Source organism: Sparus aurata, chromosome 1, assembly GCF_900880675.1.
Source record: "Sparus aurata chromosome 1, fSpaAur1.1, whole genome shotgun sequence".
In the NCBI taxonomy this organism is placed as follows: domain Eukaryota; kingdom Metazoa; phylum Chordata; class Actinopteri; order Spariformes; family Sparidae; genus Sparus; species Sparus aurata.
Genome location: NC_044187.1, coordinates 5,478,085 through 5,502,138, shown reverse-complemented (window position 1 = coordinate 5,502,138; position 24,054 = coordinate 5,478,085). Strand labels below are relative to the sequence as shown.

At 46.3% G+C, this 24,054-nt stretch overlaps 2 protein-coding genes across 14 annotated transcripts in view; one reads left to right on the top strand and one right to left on the bottom strand.

Annotated features, from left to right (window-relative positions):
• LOC115587270 (CREB3 regulatory factor-like) overlaps nt 1-10,549 on the top strand; it is a 40,507-nt gene extending 29,958 nt beyond the window's left edge. For all 13 annotated transcript variants that reach the window (XM_030427112.1, XM_030427102.1, XM_030427021.1 and 10 more), the window contains 2 exons: nt 2,278-2,406; nt 2,923-10,549. In XM_030427112.1, coding sequence (XP_030282972.1) covers nt 2,278-2,406; nt 2,923-3,038 — 245 coding nt within the window. In that variant the 3' untranslated portion in view covers nt 3,039-10,549. The remainder of the gene's footprint in view (nt 1-2,277; nt 2,407-2,922) is intronic.
• Nucleotides 10,550-12,044: 1,495 nt separating this feature from the next.
• On the bottom strand, nt 12,045-23,704 carry LOC115587215 (ectonucleoside triphosphate diphosphohydrolase 7-like). Its single transcript, XM_030426922.1, has 14 exons — nt 23,506-23,704; nt 23,071-23,166; nt 22,603-22,788; nt 21,572-21,777; nt 19,857-20,007; nt 18,928-19,031; nt 18,716-18,775; nt 18,453-18,601; nt 17,996-18,162; nt 17,490-17,691; nt 17,274-17,393; nt 17,086-17,171; nt 15,448-15,609; nt 12,045-15,214 (listed from the first exon to the last, which is right to left on the bottom strand). The coding sequence occupies exons 2-14, from the start codon at nt 23,076-23,078 to the stop codon at nt 14,998-15,000; spliced, it is 1,818 nt and encodes a 605-aa protein (XP_030282782.1). The 5' UTR covers nt 23,079-23,166; nt 23,506-23,704; the 3' UTR covers nt 12,045-14,997.
• Between the last annotated feature and the right edge of the window lie 350 nt (nt 23,705-24,054).

The window sequence follows — 24,054 nt, the reverse complement described above, 5'->3', positions numbered from 1 at the left end:
CAAGTTGACTTTAACGCTTAACCGAGATTTATTTCACACACAGCAGCAGTTAAAGTCACTGACGGCTCATTTCCACTGCGGTCCGTTCTCCAACGTACAGCAATAAGAAACCACAGCGTGAAGTGGGGAAGCCGACATGTTCCGACCTCTCCGCGTAAAAAGAAATCAAACACAGATGAAGCTACAAATGACGGAGAAACCATCTTCATCGAGGGGGCCGCTTTGAAGACGCCTTCGAGAAATCAGGTTACCGCAGAGCGCCGATAATAACAAGATCGCAGAGGAGCGTGTAAACACTCGAGGATCGAGGGAAAAAACCAGAGAAGGGTGACTTCACCTCCTCCCCGATAATCAACACCTTTCCTCTGCCAGATCTGTCAGCCGCCTCCTCCTCCTCCTCCTCCTCCTCCTCCTCCTCCTCCTCGTCTGGTTAGCTCTGACTTCTTTGAATTCAACCCCCGTGCAGCGTCCAACTTCCTTTGTCCCTCTTTTTTTTTAACATTCCAGTCATTCCTGATCCTGAACCGGCGTTTGGTTGCAGCAGGCTTCAGTTGTGGCTCCCGCAAACATTTTTTTATGTTCGACTGGCAGGAAGCCAAAACACACAGGGCTTAACCTCACACATCGCCTGGCTTCCTCCTCTCCCTCCTCTTCCTCCTCTTCCTCCTCTGACTTTCTTTTCTTTCTTTTTTTCTTCTAAATTCTCTCATTCATCCACTTTCTCCATCTTCTCTCTCGGCTTGTACAAAAACACACTTTACAGACTTTACAGCAGCGGATTCGACTGAAACCTTCAAACCTTTGGTCTCGTGCCAGTGTGTGTGTGTGTGTGTGTGTGTGTGTGTGTGTGTGTGTGTGTGACAGAGATACAGAAGAATGCAATGCATCACTTCAGACCCACCGTGGTCCTTTCGCCCACGCACACACACACACACACTCCCCGCCGAGACGAGTGCCGGACTAAAGAGGAATCAGATCCATGAGAGAATAACACACTCTGACAGGAGGGGTGTCATGGCGCCATCGGGTCACATGACCCCACACGGGGGGGGAGGGGCCAGAAATCACAGAAGGTGCTGATGATTCACACCATCAGCAGCAGCAGCGGCGGCAGAGATGAGCCGCGAGCTAATCCTGTTTTTGGAGTGAGAATAGACAGCTGATCTGGCGCCAGCGTACAGTAGCTGCCACGTTAGAACATATCCTGTCAGAAGTGTTCAGATGTTTATGTGCTCCACATCTCAGCACCTCACAATTCATCAACCAGAAAACATCCAGAAGATCGCGTCTCGTTCGGCTGATGTGATCTAGTATTCTCACGTGGTCGTGGTCTCAGTGTTCTGACGACCTCCTTCTTCAGCCGGAGAGCGCTCACAGCTTCTGACTGAAGAAAGACTGAACGGATGAATCGATACAGTTCAGCTGCGGGGTGAGAGAGTGTGGAAGGAAGGAAATCTGCCCGAGGAGGAAATGAAGCAACGCTGCGTTTTAAAGGAACAAACACCTGATTCTAATCACTCGTGTCGAAATTATTTTCATAATTGAGCAATCTGTCGTTTATTTCCTCGGTTGTTTTTATACGAAGGTCCAAGAAGACGTTACTGAATGTCTTGTTTTGCCCACGACACAAAGATATTCAGTTTACTGTCTCAGAGGAGGAAAGAAACCAGAACATATTCATATTTCAGGAGCTGGAATAGCAGAATTTTGCAAATATCTCAGTCACGGTTATCAGACGTCAGGACGGAAGATGATCAGTGATGAATCTGTGGAGCTCGTGTGTTTCATTCACTCCTGTAATGTTTAAAATGAAGTTCACAGAAGCATCTTAAATCGCTCTTAAAGGTATTCCAGTGGAGGATCGCTGCGTCGGGCCGTTCTGCTCCGGTCACATTTCACTTTCGCTGCTGTTTGTCAGCTGCAAGTTCACTTTTGTTTTTTCTCGTTCGTTCCTTTCTGCTCCTCAAAACAAACACGGCCTCCGTCCCGCGAGGCGCCGGCTGCTTGTTGTTGTTTTGTGGTCTGAGTTCTCAAGGAACAAAATGCTGTCGGTTGCTCGGGCCGGTTATCGGACCTCATTACTTACTGAAATGTGTTCTGCTTCGTCGGAATCGTGCTGGCGAGATTCCTGTGAGGCTGCTTTGTGTAAAGACGACAATAAACATCGATGGTTCGCCAGAAACGCGAGCCAGCGCTCTGTAACCTCAGCTGCACTCGTCTGTGCTGATTTTGTATTTCTGAGATGAAAATGATTGTTCTCTTTATTTTGTCGCACAGAGAACTTGTTGGGAGCTCTGCTGCGGATCAAGGAGGTGATCCGACTGCGGGTGGAGAGCAGCGAGGAGGAGGACACGGACGAGCGAGGGATGACCCAACGCCTGGAAGACATCCTGCGAGAGTCGAGCGGTGAGAGAGCACGAACGCAGCGACGAGGCGGAAACTTAAAGTCTTAAATGCGTACAGTCATGTGTTGCTGATGGAAAGTCGGGTGAAGTTTTGTGGTCCACAAAACATTTCTCATCTCTGGAAGCCTGGAGATCCCAAATTGACTTGGAAAGACGTTATTTTCACCCTCGACGCGCTTCAGACGGTGTAAACAACGTCTCCGCAAATCACTTTGGACTCTGGAGGCTGCGGGACACCAGACGAGCTGCACGGAGCCGGTTTGTGTTTGTTTGTGAAGCTCCAGAAATGTTTTGTGGACTAAAAAAAACTTCACCTTGACGTTCCGCTGACATGTTGGTGGGGAGATAACGACTGAAATGCTCCTTTAAGTTGAAGCTGTTTTACAAAACATGAAAATGTTCTGCCGCGTTAACTGTCACACATGATTCTGGTTTTCTCTTTGTGATGATCTGTTTCCTGTCTTGTCCTTTTCTATTTCCCATCACACCTCCAAATTTATCTCCATGACGACTGCAGGTCCTCTAGTCGCCGGGCGGACCAAAGACTTTGTGCAGAGGATTTTGGCGGCCAGCGCCAGCGGTCAGAACCAGCGCAAGGAGCTGCCGCAAGGAGACGATGAGGCGGCGGGCTAAACTCACCCAGCCTCGCCCTCCTCCTCCTCCTCCTCCTCCTTCCCCTCCCAGCACCACCAACCAACCTGAATTGACCAAGCCTCTCTGCACCACCTCCACTCCCACGTTGTACACATTGGAAGTAAGAGATGTCGAGGTGGAGACGCTGGGAGAGAGGACGGAGCAGCCTAAACACAAATGGGAGTAAATCTCCTCCGGTCGGTCCTCCAGAGAGCAGCCGCGTTCACCGCTCTGTCCCTGCAGGCTGCACCTCCTCCTCCACCTCCACCACCACCTCCTCCATCCACCTCCTCCACCTCCTCCTCCTCCTCCACCTCCTCCACCTCCTCCACCTCCTCCTCCACCGGGCCGGAGCTGCTGCTGCCGCTGCTGACGTCTGTGTGTTCTGTGTTCTGTCTGTGTGAGTGTGTGTGTGCATGTTGGACATGTAACATACTGTACGAGTGTGTATAGAGTCCCTCTCTCCCTCTGTGTGCTGTATTTGTATCCCAGTGTGCCTATGAATAGACATTGCACTGTTTTGTAGATGGTCGTAGTTGCCGGCAGGGGACCGGTAGTGAGCCGAGGGCGAGGGGGCATTTGAGGATAGAGGAAGTGCTAAAATAAGGAAGTGGGAGGAGCCCAGCCCTGGAAGACAAAGAAACTGGTGTGTGTGTGTGTGTGTGTGTGTGTGTGTCTGGTGTGTGTGTCTGATGTGTGTGTGTGTGTTTGGCCGGGCTCCTATAGAAGCACTGCATACCATTCGGATTGCATCGGCCATCCGAAATGTCAGTAAATGTTGTGACACACAACAAGTGATGGAGTCCTGATGCCAGAGCAGCTGCTGATGGAAACAACAGCCTGATTGTTGTGGAAAAAGTCCTTGGAGCTTTAATAAACCCCCCCACCTCCACCCCTCCACCCCTCCACCCCTCCACCCCTCTTTAACAGCCCTTCACCCCGTCAAAAACGTAAGCAGAGTCAAAACTGAACGAGAGGAGAAAAAAAACTGCACCTTAATCCAAACTGACCAAAGATAAGTGATACTGCTGAAACCACTCGGACACCAAAACCGCTTCAGATGCTGCCAGCCATCAACACGTCGTCTCGTTCTGGGAGAAAGTGACTGAAACATCCTGATTGTTGTCATGTTTACCCGCACGCGTCCTCAGAGGACGGCGTTCACCCGACGGACGTTAATCCCCCCCCTTCACCTAAATGCACTATATCATGGACCTGAGAGAGCGTGAGCGGCGTGAGGGACAGGAAGTGAGTGACGCTCTGCAGCCTGGTGCTCCGTCAGCTGATCTGCAGCGGCGTTTATTTTTACCCACAAAAGGGAAGTGTCCCCCGAGCCCTCGCCTCAACCCCTGACCTGATTATGTAGCGCACCTTCCTTGAATTGCAATGACAAATAGAGAAAAAAAAAACACTTGTAGATCTAGGAAGCAAATACGTTTGATTTGTTTTTTTTTGTTTTTGTTTTGTTTTTTTACTCTTGATTTTCTTTGTTGTAACCTGGCGATGCCACGGCTCACTGAGTGGGCGTCAGTCTTGAGAAATCTGCCTTTCTTCTTCTTGCGGTCTTTGCTGAAGCTGAAGACCGATCTGTCCAAGGTCTCTAAATGTTGTTGGACATAAAAAAAAAAAAATGTCAAGGACCCTTTGAATTGCACTGTGGTAAAAACAACCAAGCACCTTTGAAGAGGGCTTCAGATCCTCCGAAAGAGAAAAAAAAAAAGACTCTTGGCACCTTTTTGTCTGAAGACAGATATTGATTGAGAGACTCGTTGTGGGCGCTCGGCGCTTCCACGGGTGGTCTCGGTTTGTCTCAGCGGTGCTGCTGTTCGATGGAAAAATGAAAAAAAAAATAAAAAAGCAATGCAAACCTGAGCGGAGGCATCAGGCGGTAACTGCTGACTGGGTTTTGGCCTGCGAGCACAAACTGTTGTAATAGGCAGTTTGTTTGCATAATGACGCCTTTCTGAAGTGCCTGCAGCTCTCAGCCACAGGGACCTGTGTTATTATGCCTGATCTTGAACCCTGTTACAAGGTAAAGCGTAACCCATGACTACTGCTCCCAGCTTGGCCTCACTTGACTTCACTTAGTGGGAAAAAAAGAAAAGAAAAAAAAAAAGCCCTGCAGGCCCGCGTCGGGTCCGATCACACATTCAGCCAAAAAAAACACAGAAAAAAAAGTCAACCAAAATGTTTTTCTTTCAGATTAAAACCTACACATGGATCAGAAGCCGGCAGCGCTCGCTGCGAACATCATCTCTGGGAAGTGTTCGCGGAGGAGACGCTGTTAGCTGAAGCATTCCTCTTCTGTTTTTCAACCTTGACGAGCTCGACTGGGCTGCGTTCCAAAGCTGCTGCGATTTAACATACGGCTCTCCTCGTATGGAAACTCCATTTCCTGTCTGAGCCGGGAGAGGAGCAGTTAACCTTCACCTCCTCGAGGTCTCGCTCGCGGTCGTATTGAAGCTCAGGGGCAGTTTGTCTCGCTCCTGTTTAGGTTTGTGTTTCCCGCTCATTCTGGGACACGCTGCTCACGGTGGAATGAGTTTAGACATGTACTGTAAACGGAGGATTCCTGGCGTTTAGCTGGAAAGGTTTCCTCGTGGATTTCTGCCGCTGGTGTGCAGAGCTTTGTCAGCTCTGATGCTGAAGACAGATATCTGTCTGTGGCTTTGCAAAAAAAAACAAAAAAACGATGCCCGATGCAGCAGCAGGAGGCTCTGATGTCAAGTTAAACACCACCACAGAAACCGGCTCAGGTTTCTGTGTGATCATCTTACTGTAAATGAGGATCCAGGGCGCGGTCGTCCAGGCCAGTAGAATAAAAATGATTTGTTAAAGGTGCACTCTGCGCTCTTTGTGCTGCGGACACGCGGTTCCTCCCTCCTCCCGCCGCCTCTCGAGGCTTTGGGAAGTCGCAGGATCGGATGCTGGCAGCGGCTTCCTCCACACGCGCTCGCACAACAGCAAACAGAGCGCGAGGGAGCGGCTGAAAACAAACCGCACACAAAGTTTAAAATGTTGCGAGAACCATCTGTCGCCTCGGAGGAGGGGACGAGTTCTTTGGGTTTAAGAGGGATTTCCGCTCTGAATGCTCAAGTTTGTCCTGATGTTTTCCTCCCCTCCAAAGTGGCGTTATGTAACGCGACACACCATCTGTTGTGTACATTCACGTATATGCCAAAAACTGAACTGAACAGAAAACTGTTGTAACGCAGCAAAATTCCTGCCACAGATCCAAACGACAAACAAGACACGACGCCGGATTTAGCAGAACTAGTGAGCTCGTAGAAGGGCTTAAAATGACACTGTAGCATCATTCCTCTCCTACGGAATATCCCTTTAACTGTATAGCTTTAATGCAGGGCGGCCTCTTTTGGCAAGGCCACATGTCTGTGCTCACATTCCTGACTCAGTTTCCCAGAAAGCCTCTGTTTATGTGTACCTGGAAGCAGCAGGCAGATAGCGCGGGGGGAACTGGACTGACCCAAAGATGGCCGCCGCGGGGTCACGTTTCTGTGGCGGTCTTTGTGAGCTCGGCCCGGGTCGACCGGGGAACAGCTGGGACCTTAAAAAACACAGAAGTGAAGCTCTCAGCTCGCAGATACAACCGGCTGTGACCTAATATGGACAATGACTTTGCATAAATTGGGACAATTCTTATCTGAATCGCTTCCTTGTTCGGCGTCACAAGAGACAAGGAGAAGTAAACAGTCCTGAAACTGACGCGTCTCGTCTGAGAGGGAGAAAGTTTCCGTCCTCTCAGTGGAAGCTGGATCCACCTCAGCTGTCCAACACACAGACAGAAGAGCTTCAGCTCCTCAGACGTCCAGTCTTTACGTGAAACTGCTGATGAAGAAATCTGTTTTTTTAACGCCACATTTCGGCTGCGTTCTCCTGACTCGTCCGCTTCTTATCGAGAGGACGTTCTTCTGTATTTGGCTGAAGTGCCTGAAAAGAGCAGCTGAATAATTAAACACCCCAGATGTCCACCGCACACGGCTGCGTCGCGTCGCAGCTGCAGCCGGCGTCCATCAGTTCCCCCGGTCCTTTAAACAAACACAGACGATTAATGTAACATGAATTTGATATTTAAAGAAACGACGCTGGATGTTAGCTTAGCATAAAGAGCTAACCCTGGCTCACGGGTGACGTTATCCACACACACATTTATGGTTCCGGTCGGTCTCGTGCTGGACTTTCTCTCGGCCGGGTCCAATGACCCCCCCTCCAGTCTCAGCTGGTTGCCCGGCAACCAGACAGTAATGGCTGCCGGTGGAAACAGAAGAGCTGTTGAGCTGCTGGTGGGCACATTCAGTTAGATTTGGATGACACAGTTTCCACCGGCGACGCTGCTTCTCCTGCTGTGATGGATACAGATTTTTAGACAATTGTAAGCTGCCTTAACAATCGATTATCGGTTCATCATCAACCTCTGACACGTGATATATGATGATATGATATTTACTTTAGAAGTCAGAAGAACAAATAATGAACATCAGCTTCTTGAGTTTTAATCGCAGAGATCCCGTCTGTCGCTGCTCTACGCGGTCCAGCCGGCACCGAGGCTAAAATAAACTTTATCTTAATGCTTCTTAATCAAACTGTGTGTTTTATTTCGATAACAAGACGTCTCTAATTGTCAATTAATACAATTTTCATTTCGTAAACGTTCCTAACCTCCATTAATAACAATAATACGTGAGCATCTCTGTCTGCTGCTGACAGTTTATTTAAGTCTGCGATCAGGATGCAATTATCTCCCCTCAGCTCGTTCAGTACGATTTAATTTGAAATAACTTTATCGGTCTCTGAGGTCTGACGCGCGTGGAGAAATGTTAAAATACATAGAAAGAAGAGAAGACAGCAGCACACACTGTGGCGATGATCTGAGACTGATGATCGTGATCGTAGTTCAGTGAGCTGCAGCGTCTTGAGATGCTTCTGATGACGGAGACGTGACAGTCACATCTGGTGCACATCTGGGGTCAGTCCATCAGCTCCAAGTCAGCGATGAAACGACAGTTTTGATAGTTGAGTGATCGTTGAAGAGAAGTTTAGCAGTTTCCTGCTCGTCTCTGTTTCATATCGCTCCAGATTTAATATATTTTGACATTAAAACCACGCAGGCACTTGATGATTTCACTTTTAATTGGCTGAACTATTAACAGATGAATTGATGGTTAGTTGCGCCCTCAGTGGCTGTAAAGGTTTGACGCTGAGGAGCTGCTGTGTGTTGAATCCTTCGGTCCCTGCGTGGAAAAACACTAAGTCGAGTCGAGTTAGGACAAATGTAGGAGCAGCGATGGAGTGACGAGGAGCAGGAGAGGCCTCCTGCCTGCCTGCCTCCCTCAGCTCCTCCTGGTTCTTTGGAGCGGGTGTTGAGGTGTCGTGGAGCGGCGGGCTGAATGGAGCCATCAGTAAGCCTACACTGGTGGGACGCCGCTGACCTCCGGGTGCCCGTCCCCACTCTGCTCCAGCGCTCACATTGTGGGAGACACTCAGGCTTCTCCGGTTTCAAAGGCGACGGGGGAAGCAGCACTTAGCCGGGGCCTCGGAATAGCTTATTCCAAACTTTTTAATCCCCTCCGTCACCTCCGCCCTCTTTCACACTCTGACAGCTGATGAGGAGGAGGAGGAGGAGGAGGAGGAGGAAGAGGCGACCTGCATCTTGATGCCCCCCGTCTCCTTTTCACTGACCTGGAAAGGTGTCAGATTCGACCTGCAGGTCCACGTGACGCCTTTTCAAACCTGAGGCGGAGGAGCTGGACGCTGGCTCCAGTTTGTACCTCTCATGTCAGATCACAGAGCTGAGCGTCCGTTTGCATCAAATGTAAATCTCTGGTGATGTTTCAAAAACACAGGCGGTCGTTTAAAGACCCTGAAGAGCCCTGACTCCTGCAGCCGTTACAACACTTGTGGTTATTCTGCACGTATTTCTGTTTTCCTTCGAGCGTTTCTCTGGTTTGAGTTGGAAAAAGGTGATGTCACATACTTCTGTGCACCAATCAGGACGCTAGCGAGAGACTTAAACTGTCTACAGACTTAAACTTATCGTTACAAAGTAGATTAACGACTACCAAATGATGACACCAGCAGCGTTTTGCGCCACGATAACATCTCTTTAAACTTCGGTCCGTACCTGTGTTGATTTAAGGTTTCGGGGCTTTTATGAAAAGAGTTGTTTGTGAGGTCTGCTCGGTCACTTTGTTCGTCACAAGCCAAATAACAAGCAAACTTCTGATCCACCAGCGGTCTGTTTCTGCACTCAGACCGGGCCGGACTGAAGCTAAAAGTAGCCGGGCCTCAAACTGGAAATGTGCAGAAATAATCAGAAGCCTGACATGAATATGTGTCGATCAGAACTCAGCTTCAGATCAGTGTTCTGATCACACTGACAGATAGTGGCACATTTGACTCAGTCCGTCAATGTTGGACTCATAAAAAAAGCACATTTTCTGTAGCGAACACGCGTTTTTATTGTATTCAGATCAGCAGGCGTCTGGGTTGAGATGTCTGACGTGATACAGGCCGAGAAAACTTTGAATATACAGCTTTAAAAATCCTATTTTTAGATTTAGAGTTTCTGACGTTCAAAACACCTTTAAGACCCGTGAGAATCGTTGCTCGCCCTCGTTGTCAGGGAGGAGCCGACCAGAATCATCAGACCGCTGTGCACCGTTGGACCGCCTGACTGAGATGCCCAGGTTAAAACAGTTTGAAGGAGTAGTTGCACTTCCGCTCGTCGTCTTTCTGAGAGTTTGACGAGTTTAGTTCATTTATCCCGAGATGTGAGGGTTCCCACCGGCAGATGATTAGCTTAGCTTAGCATTAAGAATGGAAACGGGAGAATCAGGTAGCTCGGCTCCATCCATCGCTGATCTTAAAAAAATTGTGGACGTACGTGTACGAGTCTCTACACGGGGAACACTGGGGCGAGTTAAAGGTTTTTAAAACTTCACCAGAGATCTGAATCGCAGCTGCCGAGCTCTGTGTCTCAAACGTTACGGCGCCGCGTCGAGCGGCACGTCGCGGCTTTAACCAAAACCAAGTCAGTCGTTTCTGTCGGGGCCGACGAGTCGAGGTCGAAGGTCGGCTGTGGACGTGAGGCCGAATAAAAACACGACGTCCGGATGCTTTGACATCCGACGAAAGACGTCGTCTGGTAGAGTTAAAGACTGAGCGATCGCGTCCCCGCCGGTTCTTTAAATCCATGTGAAAAGACGTTGAACGATGAGGAGGAGAAGGAGGATCGAGAGACGAGCAAACATTCCACGATGCCATGTCATATACTGTACAGCAACCCTTACTTCTCTTCTTCCCCTTTTCCTCCCTCCCTCCTCCCCTCCGTCTGTCTCTCAGTAACCCAGTAATCACATTACTACAGTGATACTTTCGGACCTGTTAACACATTAACACATCTTTATGTACAACTCCTTCGTCAGTAAGTAACCTTTAAGAAAATAGTTCAAAAAAAAAAAAAAACAACACAAAAAAAATAAAAATACAAGAAGTGCCGTACAAATAGAAGCCTAATATTTTTTGTTTTTGGTTTTGTGTGAGTGTACTGTACACCTGTATAATGTATATTTTAATATTTATATGCAGCTGTTGTATTAAAGTATATTTTTAAAATAAAACTGTCTGCGTGTGTTTGATATAATCAGCCGCTCTCTGAGGACGCTGAGATGTTTTCCCGCTAATTGATTTGTTTCAGGTGTCGCTGAGTTTAATTAAAGGTGTCTTCTTCTTCTTCTTCTTCTTCTTCTCTGTCCTCCTTTTCTTCTTCTTCTCAAAGTCAGGATGTGTTTCCTTTGTGGGACCGAGCGGCTCCTGAGCGCTCCACAGCTCCACCAGCAGGTCGGACAGAGCCACTGCGTTGTTTATGAAAGAAGCTTTTATTCTTTGACTTAATTTGATCCTGAAGGAATAAAGAGGCGGATCGAGCCTTTATGAGTTCTGACGTGTTCTGACAACGACCCCGGGCTCCGACTCAGACTGGTTGAATGTTGACGAGCACCAACTTCTGTTTTCTTCTCATCCGTAACGTTCAAAACAAGTTTAACGATCAGTGATTTTTAAGAGAAATCGAAACATCTCATGACACAAGATTTGACGTACACCCCCTTTAATGAGAAGTTCTCAAAAATTAGACAATTATAGTTCATTAAACTCAAGTTTTAGAGTTGTTTCACTGTCAGAACATTTCAGGTCGATATAAAGCTTGCTGATCTCTGCATGTCACAGATAAGTCAGTATCAGCGTATGTGTTACCAGTTAAACGTGGATGTGAAGACTTGTTTTACAGATTATGACGCAGAGATGTTTGTGGTAACTGGAATTCACGTTCGTTTGTCATGTCAAAAAAGGATCAGAGATTCCCTGAGGTCCTGATGGGAACAGGGATTCTCCGGTCGTCAGGAGTTGTTGGGTTCACCTGTGATGTTTCGTCCCTCAGGTGACAACAATCAGTCAGCCAGGAGGTTTTATAAGAGCGCTGCATTCACCTGCTCAGGTGGTCGTGTGTCTTCAGGGAGTCGACACCATCAGTCGGCTCTCTGCGTTCTCTGTTTGTTCAGACCCTGTTGTGATTTGTGTCCTTCAGGTTGTGTTTTCTGGGGAAACGTCACACTGACAAACAGTCCAAAAACCCAAAGACTCTTCTTCTACTGTGAGAAATGTCAAAGCAAATCAGCATGTTGTCACATTTCAGCAGCTGGAATATTATATTTAAATGTGTAACTGCGTATATTTTTCTCTGTATCTTGACATCAGGCTTAAATATAAATGTTTCAAATCAAGTAAATACGACTATTAGAACAAATTAAGGACTTTGATCCAGTGTCAGTCTGATATTAAACATGAACTTATTTCCTGTGATTTTTGTTATCAAATTGATTTTAGAGGAACGTTGGCGTTCCTGTTTTTCACCACAGGACCCGAGAGGATTCTGACCCGAATCGTACGTCTCCACATCTGAATAAAGGAACCAGACGAGACTCCAAACTGTTTCATTACAAAAAGGATCCTTTATTGGATTGGAATTGTTTCTTTGCAGGTACCTTGAATTAAAAACGTTGAAGTCAAGTTGTCAAAATTCAGTGAATTACAGTTCAACATTGCACAAAACCCGGCGCTGGACACACACACACACACACACACACACACACACACAGGTCCCGTGTCAGGAGTCAGAACCTGAGAGGAGGTCCGGATGAATCAGAACGAGGTCAGAACTCCAGCAGAAATCGCTCTGTGGGCGCTCAGACCTTCAGCTCCCCTCACACACTCTGGAGTTTAACTATTTCTGGAGGTTACAAACACACACTGACAGTTTGACGAGGACGTGTCACAGCTCATCTGCGTCAGGACGGAGAGAACAGAAAGGAGGACGAGTGTGTGCACAGCGCGTAGAATCACATTTTCCTCTTTGTATGTGAAACAGTTTCCTCCTCTCTTAATATTCACATCAGCACCAAAACAAGCTCCGTCTTATAAAACACTGGAGCCGTCAGCGCTCAGTTTGATGAATCATGTCCCACAAATTAGAGTTAAATTACAAATGAGACTTCCTGGACATGAAGCTCCTCCCACTGTGGGATCAACTCATTATTAAACTTCTCAGGGAAGTGTCGCCAGGTGCTGCTCACACACGTTTGCATCGTCGCGGTTCGCTGCTCGTCCGTGTCGGTCTGTCAGCACGTTACGCACAAGCCAAGAAAAACACAAAACATAACAGTGGTTTCTTGAACAGCTATGAAATACAGTGGAAGTAAGAACCTGCACACAGCAGACCTCGGGGGAAGGCTTGGCTCCCCAGAAATGGCTTTAAAGGAGTTCATTCTGAATCACAACTTGCCCTGGCATCATCATTCGGGCCAGCAGCGTTACACTTTCATCCCTTTTGTGGAGTTATTACGTTCAGAAATCAGATGATGTCTGTTTGAATCAGTCTGCTGTCAGCGTCTTCATCCAAACACTGAGCAGATCTCGACGCTCTTTTCAGCTGAAACGCCTCCCGGCTCCGTCTGTCCGCTGATACAGATCTGTGCTGGACTGGACTGCAGGTCCTGGCAGGACAACAGTGGCATTCAAGTATCAAAGCACAATCTGAGCTCTGCAGCTGACATCATCGGTCTGTCAGCGGTCGCTTTCGAGGAAATCGTCCCGTCGGGACGGAGAGAGGTGCCGCTGAAACAGAATGTTTGATGGAAAGTTCTGCTGCTCTCTTGATGAAAGCAGCTGTGATATCACTTCACTGAGGTGCAGCGCCGCATCACGCTCTGGGTGTGAACATGTCGTCTGTCAGACGGAGGTGAAAGAAGGATTTTTAGGTTTAAAGTAAAACAAAAAAAACTGTCTCCAGCATCTTTTTCCTCCGTTTGTGTTATGTTCAAATCTGTTGGCTGATATTTAAAGGTCACGTGCACTCGGGTCCCAGACACAACAAACTACTGGACGTCTGTGTCTCGACCAGAAAGCAGCACGCGAGCCTGCAGCCCAGCAGCTCTCACGGTCCGCTCTCATGTCTGCTCCGACGCTGCTATTACCAATATGGCTGCTTCTAATGAGAACACGCCTGATAAACAGCTGCAAACAACACTGACGAAGCGGGTGGAGGTGAGAAATGAGAGGAAACCGCGCTGAATGGATGAACAGCGACGATTCTATGCACCCAGGTGGCTGAGAAGCCGTCGACAAGGACTCACAACAACTACAACAACCAGAGCCACAGACGGTCGGTGACGGTCCGACTGTCGGCCCGGTGTGGCGCTAAATTATGTTTAGCAATTTATACAATCTCTGGCAGCTAAAAGATGTCACGTTTGGCCTCGGCTGAAAGGTTCAGTTGTTACCTGAACACCTGCGCGGTGGCCATGTTGGGATGTTTCAGACTCTGCTGGTCAGGCTCAGCTCTACATGCTCAGCATCAGCTCAGCTCTCAGTTACACTCTGTTGAACTCTTGAAGCTAAATTAACATCTTAGCATTAAATTATCTAACAGTAGCATGCTAACATGCTAAAAGCTCTGTCACAGTCGTGTTATAGCTCAGTTATTGTTGAATAAGTTAGTGTTATACTGTCAGTGCCGTATCTCTAACCCTCAGTGATCGACTGTGATTGTACAAGCGGGGCTAACGAGCAGGATGCTGGTAGATTTATGGACGGTGTCATTTTGGCTTTAAAGTACAGCTGATGAGAACACGATTATCTTTGGAGGTATCCTGTTATGAACTGAGTTGCAGGACAGGTGTGAGGTCACCTGAGTCATGAGGATTCACTCTCCTGTGAAGACGATTGGCTGTTGGTTCAGACGGACGGATGATTTCTGCCTTCAGTAGAGCCGAGCTGCGAGCGTTCACTACTTCTCCTCTCCTAAATAGACCTCGACTGATCTTCAAAGTCTTCCACAAATCCATAATCCTACGTTTAATATCCTCCGCTGGAGAACACCACCTCCTCCGTCTTCTCTCTCTGCAGTGATCAACCCACCGGATCAGGGCCAGCCGTCTGGACTGCCTCTCAAAATGAGCTCTAACACGGGGCTTTGGATCTTTGGAGAAATGGGGGCAGAATAATGATAGTTGTTCAATCCTGTTATGTCGAGTGGATTCTTTTCTTCCAAAGTAAAAGTAGGAGAAAGTGAAGGGAGTGAACTCGGAGAACATACTTCCAGTCTCTCTGTTTGAAGCTGCACGATCAAAGTTAATACAGAGCAGTTTGATTCCGGGCTCATTAAACCGACTCTGTGCTGTGATGTCTTTCTGCAAAATAAAATCCTGGCTCCTCTCTTTTCATCCTCACAGGCCGAGTCACACTCTTGGCTGGTTGAGGAGCATCCAGGTTCCCTTATCTGTCCTCCACACTCACATTATTTGGTCGTGGTTTGATTCTAATAAGTCAAACATGTCGTGGAGGACACGAAACCCTGCAGGTCATCAGGACGTGTTCCCTCCCTCCCTCAGGGGAGGAGGGCCTCTCCCTCCTCCACCCAGAGGAGGTTCAGGGCCTCGGCCTGCCGCTGCTCCCGCTGGTGGATCCTCCGCAGGCGCAGGATGTAGAGCAGGATGGCGAGCACCACGACCAGGATGCAGAGCGAGAACAGGTGGTGGTTGTAGACGAAGGAGGAGCGCAGCCAGCTGGAGTGACTCTGACGCAACGTTTCCTGCTGCAGGTCCCTGGAGACGACACCAACATCACACATTACACAAGAGCTGATGTCTTGAAGGTTTTTCTTTGGAGAGCAAAGACTTTTTCTTTTAATAATTCAACAGTGATGGAAGCAGCTTTGAAACAATCCAATGTAAGAAATGCATAAAAAAAGAATGTGTCCAATACAGAAACCTGACACTGATCCCTCCTGGTTCACAGAACAGTGCTGGTCTGTGTGTGTGTGTGTGTGTGAGTTTACCTGAGAGGCAGGAAGCGGGTTTTAAACAGGATGGCTCCCAGAGTCCACTGGACCTCCTTGTCATAAACCAGCTGGGCTGTTTTCAGACTCGGGTAGTCGGCGGGGAATCGGAAGCCGGAGTGCAACACCTCGTACATCCAGGCCGACTTGAAGCACTGATATCTGTGTTGACGAGTCAGGGAGGGACACGTGAACAGGTGTTGACTCTGCGGTCAGTTTCAGTTTCAAAATAACATCTTCAGCTAATCTGACACCTGCCTCACGCAGGAGCTGAGCAGCTGCAAGTCTGTCCTTTCCTTCGAGCCGCTGTTTGTGTTTCATTTTTATGGCTGTGAAATGTTCAAACATTAACCAGAGCACATATTCTGACGAACACCGAGACATTCGCTCTGTCGGGTGTCGACGAGCTCTCGCCGTCCTCCAGGAACGTCGACCTGGTTACTTTGATCAGTGAAGTCAACAACCCGTGCAGCTCTGCCTCTGGTGCTCAGTGTCTGAGCTGAAAACTCGACTGTTACTGAAAGCATTTACATTTCTTTGTTCATTAGTGGAACAGTTGGCTCTGAATGTTCCTCCACATAATTAACACGTCGGCTCAGTCGTCAGCCTCGGTGTTAATTGTCTAAAAGTCGAGTCTCTGCTGAAGCTTTCTGTCAACTGGTTTATATTTAGAGGGAGGAAGAAAATTATAAACTTATTTACTAAATCCTCAATTGTCATCTTCAGCATTTCTTTTACAGTCACGAGATTAAATTGATTTGAGTGTTTCACATCTGGTGGAGGTTTTTTGAGTCTTTTTTTTTGAGACACACGAACACGAACATAAATGATTTGCATACACAAGAAGCTTTGGTTGCTTGCTGGCGGTGATATTAACACGTCTTCATGTGCAGGTCTGAACTGCTGACACTACATTCCCCTCACAGCGGTGGTGCAGGTGTAGAAGAAGTCCAGAAGTGACTGAACAGCGCCTCCTTCTGGATAATCTGCAGCCACCTAAACGTGTTTCTGTGACTAAATAACATCTGAAAACAAATCTGTAACTTTCTGAAACCATAGAAGTAATAATAGTAATATGTAGTGACCCTGCAGTGAGCTGCACCACTGTAACTAAATAACACTACTTTTTCATCGAGCACCTATCAAACCAAAGTATAAAGTCCTTTACATAGATAAAATGAAATAAAATACCACAAATATACAAGAAACATGTAATTAAAATCTAAAATCAAAGCTAATTAAATGCGCTGGAATATAAGTTCAAATCAGGACACGCTTCCCGCTTAAAGTACGTTTTTAAAAAGAGATTTATTTGAAGACGCGGGCTTATTTCTCTGAGGCGTGTTGTTCTTGAGCCTCTCGGCCCTCAGAGCCAAAACACCGTCCACTTTAGTTTTCAGCCTGGACTCTGAAGAGTGACTACGGTATTTTAAGGGAATTAAAAAGGGCTGAAATATAATCTGGAGCCGGCCCGTGAAGAGCTTTCAAAGTAACCAATAAGATCTTCAAATCCACAAACATACAGACGTACAGTCTGTAGACTTTACAAAGTTTTTAGATGACGACATGAGAAGAGGCTGCTGCAATAATCGAGCTGTGGTGAGATAAAATAATCAAGTGGAAGCGAGCAGAACTTACTTGAGTCTGCTGATGTCGGCCTGCTGAGAGAACAGCTTGTTGTCCAGACGCTGTTTCAGTGTCGACCACTTGGTGGAGCAGTAATCCTGCAGGACAACCAAAACAAACACATCCGCTCAGCTTCCTAGAATAACCAAAACAATATGCTTATCTTCCAGTTTACTGATGCAGAGACTGTACGTGCGTACCATCGCAGCTCGGGAGTACTTCTGGCTGTCGTACTGTCCTCCCAACCTCAGCACGTCCTCCGTGCAGTAAAAGAACTCGGAGAACCCGTAGAACTCACTGTTGCTGAAGTTGATGGGAGCCTGGAAAAAAAAACAGGGATTTGAAGTTAAGTCAACTCCTCATTCACAACAGGATGTTAAATCATAATGAACCAGTGTTTTGTTGACTGAGGTTACCTGATAGACGCCCCCTGGTGACATGGTGCCGTTGTGGAGGCCCAGGAAAGGTCGGACGGCCTCTTGACAGCGGGTCCAGTCGCCCTGACCCCTCAGGTACAGAGTGCGGTTGTCCCGTACGACGGTGTCTGACAGGCCGCCCGGCAGACAGGGGTCCAGGTACGGCTTGTCTGCACTCAGGCCGGTCTGTGTGGTCAGAAACCTGGAAAAGAATATCTCTAATTATATGAGCGCCACGAAGGAAGACGCTCAGCAGCTAAATCTTCAACAGTTTTGCATCTCTATAATGTTTAACAGCCAAATGAATCTAGAGATATTAGCATAATTACCATAAACAACAGACTGTCACTACCGACCAGCTCGTAAAGCTTATATTTTACATCATGTACCACCTGGTTGGATCTCACAGAAAATATGCAGTGTGCTTTATAGCAGAAAGCTACGAGGACGCAATCTTCACTGCAAAAATACACCGCGTGTGTGTGTGTGAATGTGCAGGTCTGTACCTGTTCTTGGAGAGCGTTTTGTTGACCAGCTGGTCCTCGTAGCGCTGCCTGGCCATGTTCCCTCCGAAGCCGAGGAACGTGGTGACGTAGACTCTGTAGACGTGCTGCGTGTGCTCCACGTCGCAGCCCAGATTAAACTCTGCCAGAACCATCTTCCCCGCCTCCTCCTGAAGGAAACACAAATATCAGATTGCTGCAGATACACGAGCATGAACGCGGATCATTTTAATGTTAATAACAGAGCTGGAGCAAGTCATTCATTAATCTTCATTTACTGTTAGAAATTATGAAAAAAAAGCAACAAGTCGTCACATTTAAGAAGCTGGAACAGGACAATGTTTGACATTTTAAAGAATTATTTGGTTATCAATCGTTCCAGCTCGACTCTCAGTGACCTTCCCTGTTTATATTAAGATTAACTGAGTGAGAAACTAAGTGTTTATCTGCACTTCCTTACTTCCTCTGGGGTGCTGAAGGTGATGGAGCTGGGAACCTCATAGGCAATCTGCAGTGAAGCTCCACCCATGTCCATGATGCCTACTGTGCGCCGCCTGCTGATTGGCCGCTGGTCCTGTGACCCTGTTGTCACCTCGACTGTGGCGCTCTCTGAGAAAACATGAAGACAGTACGCTTTAACTCTCTCTGTCTAAAGAAAGATGAATCAAAACACCCAAACAAACATTAGTGACACTTTCAGAAACGTCTTCTCAACACACTCACCATCATCAGCGTGTTCAAAGCGGCCCAACACAAAATTAATGCCAATCCATGCATACACTCCTTCAGGGTTGAGAGTGAACGGGAACATCACGAGCACGATTGGGAGGAAAACAAGCAGGCAGCAGTTAGAGAGAGACGTCAGTAACTCAGTAAATACAGTCAAACCAGTCGTTGTGAGTAACAGCATCACTGTAGGCAGCTTATCATCTCACCCTCCTGTTTCCCAGAGATGACCTCAGCATGGGAACGGGAAAACAGGAAGTCAAACTCCAGGGGAACATCGGTGACCAGGTCCTCCAAGATGGCCGCCTGCACACTACACACAGAGAGAGAGAGAGACCAGAGATATGATTATTCTTGTTTAGACGAAGCTTTACAAATAGAGTTTAACAATAACGCTGCAGTGAATTGTTTAGTTTTTTAAAACTATAAAAAAGCAGTGAAGTAGAAACAAAACTACACGCCAGCTTCCTTAAATGCAGTGATAAAGAAAAGGAATGTAACATCAGAGAAAAACACAAAGAGAACGAAGAGAAATGTTAAATATAAACACTTTACGTCTACACACACACTCAGGCCTTATCCACATGTATACAGATGTTTTTGAACTGATTTTTTTCACTACCTTTTCAGAAAAGAATCTGTCCACATCACCTTTGTTTTACAAAATATCTCTGTACGCCCAAGAACGCGATTCTGAACGCCTAAAAAATATTCTAGGTCAGGAAGATGGAATATATTCTACATCAGTGATACGTCAAACACCAAAGAAGAACATTCTGAGTGTCTGCAGTCAGCTCACTGGATTTAATTAAATGTTTGAAACTACAGAAAAAAACACTTTGTTGTAAACTAGTAATTGGATTCAACACTGCTAATGAGGAACTTACATAAGTAACCAAATGTAAACAAACTGGTAGTCTGCGTTGTTGTCGTTTCCATCCTACTGCTGTATTAGACTTTATTAGATATATTGGGCTATTGACTGTATATAGTGCAATAATTTATTGACTGATTTAAGACTGAAAATTATCAAAAACTGATGGAATTGTCAGCATGTAGGACCACAGAATAGTTTAATCACAACATAATTTAGTAACTGATGCCCAACACACGATCAGCTGCCGTTTGCTGTGTCTACCTGTCTGGCAGCAGCCTCATGCCGGCAGTACAGAGGATGTAGAGCGGCGTCTCTTTGTGTTTGTTCTGCGGGACGTGAGCGGCAGCGAAGCTGAGGAGAGGGTGGAGGTAGTCGCTGGCCTCAGCTGGTGACTTCGCCAGGGTGGAGATACCTGAGAGAAACCACCAGAACACACACTTTAGCACAAGCAGGTACAAAAAAACAAAACAGAATTATAACATCCACAAGGAAATGACTTTTCTCTTTAATGCGATAAAGATCAGATGATACTGATAAAGACGTCGTTAAGTTCAGAGAGGCAAACTGCACATTTATGTCTTCATCTGATCGATTCATGTATTTATGTTGCTGGTAACATTTCCATGTTTGAGACTGATTTTTCTGCAAAACTGCAGAGATCATCGTGTTGAACTTCATAAAATGTGTGATTTATGTGTGTTATCTGCTCTCTGTGCCTGTGTGTAGCTCAGTCCCACCCTCAGTCAAACAGACATGAAAATCCTGCATACTACACCTTTACAGAACTGGAAATATCGACGTGTCACTGCTCTTTGGTGGACAAACTTCTGAACTAAGAACAACTGTCACATCACTGTCATGTTTATAAGAACAGTAACTCTCTCTGTTATATTGTTTAATTGATTTTATATTTTCGGCAACACCATCAGTCCGGCCAATTTATCGATCAGGCTCTGCTTGAAATAAAACGGCAAAATGTACAAGAATAATTATAAATTAATTCAAATTCTTGAAATTGAAATAAAACAATGATCCTGATTTGAATATATCTGACTAATGAGGTTCATACATGTGCAGCACACAGTGGCGTTCCTGACACACAGGCTGCTGCATCATGTCCCAGGGTTCAAAGTGCCACGCAGCCTTTAGCTGCAGCTCCTGGAACAAACCCAGAATATCTAATCTGTCGACTGTAACTGAGATAAAAACAAAGCACTGAGTGAACCTTTCTGTGGAACTAACGTCATCAGAAACACTCTTACTCCTCAGTTCACGTTTTAGTTTACACTACAAGGAGAACCAGTATCACAGTAAAGTTTTCTCTTGTTCTAAACTTTAATTATTTTCTCTTTCCTTCTACATTCTATTTCCCATGAATGCCATCTTCTATCTCTTTAACACACTCCGTCTTTCACTGTTTTGACTGTGAGCCAAAAGACAGGCGATGTAAGTAACGATCCTCAAACTGGCACCAAAATGCTCAACAACACTGGATGAACCGGTCTGTGGCTCAATGGCACCATTGTGAAATCAGAGAAATGGGAGATTGTTCCAACACGTTGGCGAGATGATGCTTGACCAAATCTCTGCCGAATCGTTGTCCTTTTCTCCACCAATTCTGCTGCATTTGCACCACACATATAGATGCGGTCTTAGTTTGCTTTTAAATGATTAAAACCCCTGAAATTAAATGAGCAGAGAAGCTGAGATTTGCAGCTGTTGGCTTGGCTGATTCTTGATTAAAAACTGTTACATTTCCATTCACACAATGCACTGGAAAGAGTCTGCAATGCACAAAGGAACTACAGTTGTCCATGACAGACAGTAGAAACATTCATACAAGAATATACAGACTCAAATGTGTACCAAGCAGAGAACCAAGCTTTGTCTGCGTAGTGGTCTGTTGGTGTGCCTGGGTTATAAAAAAACTTATGACATATGACAAACGCAGCTACAACTGGGCTCAACTTCCTCACCGGGTTTGATCTTCTTGACGACTGGTTTGCGATCCCGGTCCTTCATCTGCTTGATGTCGAGCAGGGTGTGAGGGTTCCCGTTGTGAGGCGGCCAGTAGTACACAAAGACCCGGGAACCACTGCTGCCACAGTCCACCACGATCCCATAATTCAGAGCAGGGTTGAGGACGTCAGTGGCCTCCATGGACTCAGCGATGGAGAGGTACCTGGAGGAAAGGACACAGACACATTGTGAGGAACAGTGTTTATATCCTGTATTTCTAAGAAGCCTGGGAGTGGATGTTATATTGGACATAAATGCTCACGGATATAATTATACACATCAACAACAAACAAAAGATTCCAGCATGTAAACTGACCAGCATCTAACAACACAATATAAATGACCATAAACAAACATGAAAAGCCGACATATAACGTCCCAGGAGACAGTGAATACAGAAATACACTAAGGCTGTCACGATGATCTGACATTATTGGGCCCACAAGAATTCACAACAACGATATTATCATGATATCTACAGAAGTGCTGGGAGGTGGACAGAGTCTGTAACCACTGCTGTGAAGAAGTGAACCAAACATCTGCAGTCAGTCTCACACAGCGAGCCAACGTCTCCTCAAAAACAAGTGTGATAACTGTTCTCACAGCTGGTTATCAGCTGGGACTGTTTGCCAGGAATATTCCAGCCTTGATACAAACTGTCGCATGTGAGAGGGGAGGTTTGTATCAATCAGCCAATCACATGCAAAGAAGAAAATCTGACTCATCTTAGGGTTGAAACAGCAGAGGTAGACATGCTTTAACTACATGTTTTTGTTAATCTATTCCTTTAACCTGACTTTAAAGCAGTATAAGCAGAAGGTATATATGCTGTGATCTGCAACATTAACGTCATCCTCCTGTGTATATTACCCACAACCTCTCTGTGCAGCTCCAGTGTCACAGGGCCCACAGACCATGTTTGTGCAGAGCCCTCCAGCTCGTCCTCACATGGTTCATCTCTACATAAACGGTGCATGTGTCTACTCACATGTTGACTCGGGCCCCGGGCCGCCGCTGCGGGCCCCACAGCTGCCTCTGGTAGGTTCCCAGGAGGAAGATGGCAGAAGTGATGAAGAGCAGCACCAGCAGCAGCAGTCTCTGCCTGGGAGCGCAGCCCAGAGACAGCTGGGACACGCTGCAGTACCAGGAGGCTGGCAGGCAGGAGAAAGTGATCCTGTGGAGGAAGAACAAAACGATTCTCATTATTTAGCAGCTATTTTATTCAGTTCGATCTTAATACATGCATATTATATTCTGTACAAACAGCTCAGGGAGACACTCCACTGTTTTGTTTATTTAGACAATTAAAGCAAAGACTTGAATTTTGATACTTAATTAAAAAACGTGCAGTGTGGCTTGCGTGAGTGTGAGTTAAATCAGTCCATATACTGTTAAATATATGTACTAGTGCACGTTATGAAGCAGACTCTCACAGAGGCTGTTATCAGTGTGTTACCTTGCCATGAGTCCACGTAGGCAGAAATACAAGTTGTCACAGTCGTCACCTCATGGTACCTGCAGTGTGATCAGGATCCTGTCCAGAGCCTTCCGCCTGGAGGGAAATAAGAAGGAGAGATGGCTCATTACTGCTTCATAAAGCTGACATGTCTCTGAAATGCTGTTGATTTGAGTATTAACACAACTCTTTCACATTCAGCACATAAATAGACGCTTGTTTCAGTCGTTATATACGATAAACTGTTGTATATAAAACAGAATAGCTCGCAGAAACAAACGACACACACTTAATAGATGTCATATCTTCCGCTGTTTAGCTATAAATGCTATTATTGTTCCATTTAAGCTAGCAACTGTTGAGTTACGAGCCGGTACGGTTCGACTACAGGGAACGTTACAGCACAGTTCAACCGTTAACTCTGATTAAACTCACCTAGCTAAACATGTCCAACCTCCGCCATGACAGTCCAGCTACAGTCCCGTCAGTGAAATGTTTCTTCCTTCGACGGACACGATGATAAAACGAGTTCTTCTCTCGCTCTACTTCACGGAGATTAATTTAAAACGGGACGACGAGCCGAAGAAGAGGAAATGACGGAAATTACCGAAAAACCCAACAGACTTCCGGTCGGCCCGTGTGATACGTCATCAAATACGTAACGTGGGAGGTGGAGAGCTGCTGCGTTCAGGGGCTGTGGGGAATATGAAAACTCCGCATAGGAGCGACTTTCACAAGGTGGTGACCGAGAACTGAGGAGAATAAAATACACGACATCTCAAGCTTTTGTTTAAAGTGTTAATCCAGATTTTATTACATCATTATTAGTTATAGTTTTGATTAATAACATCAGTCCAGTGACTTCTAATTATTATTAATTCTTTTAAAATTATTATTAAGTCATTTTTTTCCCGTTCCATTCTTATTGTAAAGCGACCTTGGGTCTCTTGATAGACACTATATAAAAAATAAGATATTATTATT